This window comes from Rhynchophorus ferrugineus, unplaced genomic scaffold (assembly GCF_030347505.1).
Source record: "Rhynchophorus ferrugineus isolate W39M unplaced genomic scaffold, kcgeb_rfMv2 rfM1, whole genome shotgun sequence".
Lineage (NCBI taxonomy): Eukaryota > Metazoa > Arthropoda > Insecta > Coleoptera > Curculionidae > Rhynchophorus > Rhynchophorus ferrugineus.
The window spans coordinates 88,101,309-88,107,308 of record NW_027472580.1 but is presented as its reverse complement, the minus strand read 5'-3'; the positions used below and the strand labels follow the sequence as shown (position 1 = coordinate 88,107,308).

General features: G+C 32.1%; 1 protein-coding gene across 3 annotated transcripts in view; it reads left to right on the top strand.

Annotated features, from left to right (window-relative positions):
- The first annotated feature begins 226 nt into the window (after positions 1-226).
- Positions 227-6,000, top strand: part of LOC143191805 (prion-like-(Q/N-rich) domain-bearing protein 25) — a 38,118-nt gene continuing 32,344 nt past the window's right edge. Inside the window, exon 1 of one of the 3 annotated variants that reach the window (XM_076397212.1) lies at positions 227-394. In XM_076397212.1, coding sequence (XP_076253327.1) covers positions 298-394 — 97 coding nt within the window. In that variant the 5' untranslated portion in view covers positions 227-297. The remainder of the gene's footprint in view (positions 395-6,000) is intronic. The other 2 variants (XM_076397201.1, XM_076397191.1) reach the window with 2 other exon arrangements.

Here is a 6,000-nt window from a genome sequence, read left to right as displayed (position 1 = left end):
AATATTCCACCGATGATTGTATAACTGAACACTACTAAACTAGAAACATACTCTATATATATTTTGATGTATCAAGTAATCATTAATACTGATATAATATTTATTACTACGGTATAATCTAAATCTGTTTAATTTGAAACATATTTAATATTTTTACTGTTTCGTTTTGTCCCTGTTGAAAAAGCGATGTACGGAATGTGTTTTTTAATGATCGTAAGATACACCAGACGTAGTATCTATATCGAACGTCACTTGTGATATCCAGTCCGACTGTAGTAAGAACAGTTTAATTTCACAATGGATAGTGTAAAATTACTATGTGTGGTGCTAGTTTTTCGTGTGTTGGCAGCTTCGGGAGATGAATTGTTATTAAGGTCAACCCATCGGTTAAAAGGTAAATGTGTTAAATGCGTTTTTATAAACAGTACCACCAGATAACTGTAGATAAATAATAGAATATTTGCATTATTATTTGGTATGTAAAAGTAAATAATAAAAGAGAATGACGTGTGATGTTGAAGACCAGTCTTGGAAACTCTCAGGAAATATATGTTGCAAGGCTACATATGTTGCCATAGAGCAACAAAACACCATTAACCACTAACGTGTAGTCTAACTACGACTTAATATGCTTGAATGAAATTGTTTAAACTTCTTTCGTTAGAGTTAAATTTTTTAGTACAGTTTATCTTTTGTCTACGCCTTCTAAATTTATCATAATCAAACCATTATATAACAATTCGATTACGACATCTGTCTTGATATTAGTTAATAAGAAAAATTACAAGGTTTTCCTTAAATCAAGTACCTTTACTTGATTCATTTTCATCTGTTAATAAATGGGATGTTTAATTGTTCATTAAAAAAGTGTATGGCGTTCTAACAGTTTCTTCTCCCCCTGCTTCATAATCCAGTCATATTAATGAGAGTCATTGGAATGAGAGATAATAAGTTGTAAATTCGTATAGGCCTTTATTTTGACAAACTAAAAGTTGTCTCAAAGGTCTATAGAATCATGTGTCCGCCTCTTAATATATTAGAAGTCAAAGATGGTGAAAATTGTTTTTCTTGCCAATATATCGGTTCTAATAGATTTAATGCTATTTGCATATAGGAAATTCATTTCTAGAGAACTTTAGAGTCAAACAATTGTTGAGTGAAATATTTTAATATATTTTATTTAATTTTTAGTATGTATAAAGTACAGACCAAAATTGAAAAAAAAGTTAAGTAAATACATTTTGATTTAGAAATACTAATTTATATATTAATTTTAGTAGAAACTCAAATGTGCAGGTTTTACAAAAAACTTTAATAACAAGAAATCTCAATTTTCTTCTTCTCCTTCATCGTCTTCCTGTCACTCAAAAATTATATCATGATTTATCATCTATATCTAATATACTATCTTTATTTAGACCGCTCGAGTCGCTAGCTCTATCCGTCCCTCTTTTTGGTCTTATATGACTAAACTATCAAGGTATAATGAAATATGTTTAACGTATTTTTTTCTGGTCTTCATTATCACTTTTAAATTGACAGAACTAAAATCTAGCTACATTCAAACATCACACTGATTTTTCCAAAGGAACTAACACATAATAATTAAAAAGATAGTTCTTGAAAATATCTTTTCGGTTTCAAAAATATGTAAAAATTATTTAAAAATAAATATAAATATATAATGTGAAATGCAGAAAGCACACTTTTAAATGTTTCTGTTGGATTTGAATGCAACTTTATTTATATGTCCTTAAATATTATGATGCTTTTTTACTCCTTTATTTGTACTATATTAAATATTTATTACCCTACATATGGTGCAAAAATCCCTCTGTCTCCAATTTTTTACATGTTCTCAAAATAACGACAAGCATTTAAATGATCGCTTGATTAATTATCTTCACATTCTTTGGCATTCCCATATGCTGTTTTAATTGGGACACTTGTAGAGGATTGTTCGTATGTTTAGTGGGTGGTCATATATATTTATCAGGTTCGTTTTTTTTTATAACTTGAATTGTAGAATCAAATAATTATGACTTAAATACTGTTACTATTACTATTATTTAAATTTTTTAAAATGTTTGGTTTAAATTGAAATTATCGCCTTTAATGTTGGGTTCGAACCAGAAAATTTGGTTATGGATTGATTATTTATGACCGGTGAATTATTTTGGCAATTGATAAGTTCATTAAATTTATCAAGCATGATCGATCATCATGGAAAGTAACCGAGAGGATATCTGATCTTATTTATCATAGTTACTAAAGTGATTGTAATTAGTGAGATTAATATATTTTGAAATTTTATATCAAAAAAACAATCGATTAAAAAGATTATTAATGTGTATTAATATCGCGGATGCACACAATAAAGAGTAGATCCAGTGACTAAATATTCATTTTACGGTCGTTAAAGTCCATGTACATACAGTTGATGTCCAATTTACGAAGGATTATATTAAAATTATGAAATTTCCTAGTGTAATTTGATTTCTGTAACAAATAATTAGTTGAGGGTCTCTTATATATGTTTTACTTGTATCTATAATTTATTGGTATCACAAAAACTATATAAAACAATTTTACAATATCCGTTAGTAATTTTAATATTATTAAGGAATAATGGGATTAATTTTAATATTTAGTGATGCCACCCTTTGCTGCAATAAGAGCTTCTATGCGTCGGGGCATGCTCTCAATACATGTTTTCGTATTTTTCTGGAGTTTGGAGTTATGATGCCATTCTCTGATGAGAGTTTCAATTAACAGTTGTTTGGTGGTAATCCCTTCTTTTATGATCGCCCAGTTGGTGAGTTTCTACAAGTTTTCTATGAAATTCAGGTCTGGTCAAGAGGAAACAGTGATTTTTTGCCGTCAAATATGCTTCTAAACTTCTGGCTTTGGGACACTGTGTCGATTCATGCATGAAAATGTAGTTGTCATCGTCGGGGAACCACTCATTGATCTAGGGTGGTAACCAAGTTTCTAGTACTCTTGTAGTACTTCTTCTGTTGGTCTTGTTACATTGTTCTTTTTACGATATACGAGCGTCGCATGCCTTTCGCTGAGATAACTGACCAAACCATGACATTAACCGAGTGTTTAACACTCTCCCCAAGGTAATCAGCGTAGAATTGTTTACCAGGGCATCGTGTTACAAAATAACTTTTGTCAATCAAAATTGGGAAGATTAATTCGCCGGAAAAGAACACCTATAAATTAATAGAATTAATACTAGAAAATCGTTACTAGTAAATTCGTAACTTATTATACTTTCTCGACTCCAGTCTACAACGGTGACATTTCGATATTATCTAACCAAGTCGCTTCTTTTTCATGCTGTCGGTTAGGCGTGATTTTTTGGAAGGCCGCTGTCCTGTTAGCTCTTCAGCTATCCGCCTTCGCATTATCTTCTCCGAAATCTTTACACCTTCATCATTTACTATCGTAGTCAAATGAGCCGCGGTTTTTGCGATTTTCGAGGCAGATGTTTATCAATTCTATTGGCCTCAAGAGGCTTTTCATTATCAATTATAATTTTAATTCGTTTGATGACAGACGTTGAAACTCCAGCAATAACTGCTATATATATCTGGGAATGTTTGGAGTGCAGTAGCAACGTTTGGATCTCTCTACATTCTTTTGTCCAAAGCCTTACAAATCCTGAAAAATTGAAAATTTCAGGTATTCGCTTCGAAATGTTAATACAGTCTAGATTGGTAGACAAAACACAGCAAACGTTTTATTGTACAAAGCACTATTTACCTATTGATTTTATTAGACATAAAGTTGGTTAAAAATAACGACATTATAATATATCTTTGATACAACGATACAACAATATTACAAAGCGCGGGTAACAGACAATGAATGAATACAGTTGACAAATGACGTGCGTATACTGTATTGCAACTTCACAAATACAATAATAGTGATACATTCAACATCATTTTCAACCAAATATAATAAACCATAAATTACATAAATACGAGTACTGTATATAATACACGGAAAAGTTATTTTTATTAACTGATAATTGTTCATCTTCCGATCTGTAAAAATCAAGGGTTTACATTTCAACAATAGTTTAATTTCGCGTGTGTTTGTTTTGGGACAAATTTTGTTTCAGATTGCCGCTAAGTTGATAAAACAATGTATTCGGAATATTAATATAATCTTTTGACCACCTGTATTCTGTAATCTCGGATAATGTACAGGCTTAAACAACTCAAACAGCAATCCTTAGTTAATTTATTCAACTTATTCGGTAGGTTAAAGTGCTTTAACGATGTCTGCGGCAGAGAAAAATATGGATATTTTTAAAGAAAGAATAATATTGATATATGGAAGCAAAAAAATATCGATATTCTCTAAATATTATAAAAAATCTTTTCGGTTAAGAGCAGGCTTACAAAGACGTCGATATATGTGGGTCAAAAAAATATCAACCGAAAATATGTACATAATATGTATTTTTTTAGCATCCCTAGAAAGAGTTACTCTGGGCTAATATCTGTATTAAGGGAATATTGCGTAGGCCTTCCAGTAAGACAATTCAATGGTGGAAGTATTAAATTCAGTTGCTTATTCCCCAGAAATTCCCCTAATGATGATATGCTTTAAAATTGAGTTAAATGAATGGAAAAAAAGAGAATAAATGGGATGTAATAGTTTTTTCTTAATATTTTAAAGTCTTCTTTTTACTAACGCGGGTTTGTTTGGACTAACGTGGGCTCCAAAACACGGTCCTCGACACCAAGCCTAGTCGGTATCAAGTCAATTGAAATGTCCCAGGCCTGACACATAAATGGCGCCTATTAGAATTAAATCCATATGTTTTTTAGTTAGCTCTAACCCTCAATTGATGAGTGTAGAAATTTGACAGCTGTCGGATCATTAGTTTATCATTACTATTGTGAATCAAGCAAATTTGGTTATTGTGAAAAAAAAATTGATAAAAAAGAATTTCGCGTGTTGATAAAATATTGCTTTTTGATGGGAAAAAATTCAGTTGAACCAAAAACTTGGCTTGATGCCGAGTTTCTGGATACTACCCCAGAAAAATTAACCATCAAGGATTGGTATGTTAAGTTTAAACGTGGTAACATGAGCACCGAGGACAGTGAAGGCAGTGGACTCCCTAAAGAGGTTGTTACAGACGAAAACAATTAAAAAATTAGCAAAATGATTTTGAATGACCGTAAATTGAAATTGAATGAAATAGCAGACACTCTAGAGATATCAACTGAACGTGTACATCATATCATTCACAAATATTTGGGTATGGGAAAGCTCTGTGCAAAGTGTGTTACGCACGAGCTCACTTTTGATCACAAACAATGACGAGTTGATGATTAGGAGCAGTGCTTGAAGATGATCAAGCGTAATAAACCCGAGTTTTTACGTTGATATGTGACAATTGATGAAACATGGCTCCATCATTTCATTCCAAAGTCCAATCGACAGTCATGCGAGTGAACTAGAGTGAACTCCAAAGCGTGGGAAAGTGCAACAGTCAGCTGACAAGATTATGGCTTCTGTATTTTAGGATGCGCATGGAATAATTTTCATTGACTACCTGGAAAAGGGAAGGACCATCAATAGCGACTATTGCATAGCATTATTGGATCGCTTCAAGGACAAAATCGCCGAAAAACGATCGCATTTGAAGAAAAAGAAAGTGTTGCTTCATCAAGACAATGCACCGTATCACAATTAAAGAATGCTCACTGGGCAATGGCTCTATTTTGAAGCAAAGGATAACTACTGCAAAGATGGTATGGAAAAGTTGGAGGGTCGCTATAATCAGTGTATCACTCTTGATGCCCCAGTAGGATTCTAATCCGCGACTATCATGTCGCCTTTACTACTGCGCCAACCAAGCCGGCTGATATAATACTGTGATAAGACAGCAATAATTGAAAAATATTTAAAGGTATAATTTAAAACTGTTGCATTTTAATTACATAGTTATTGGTTGTTCTAAAAGTGATT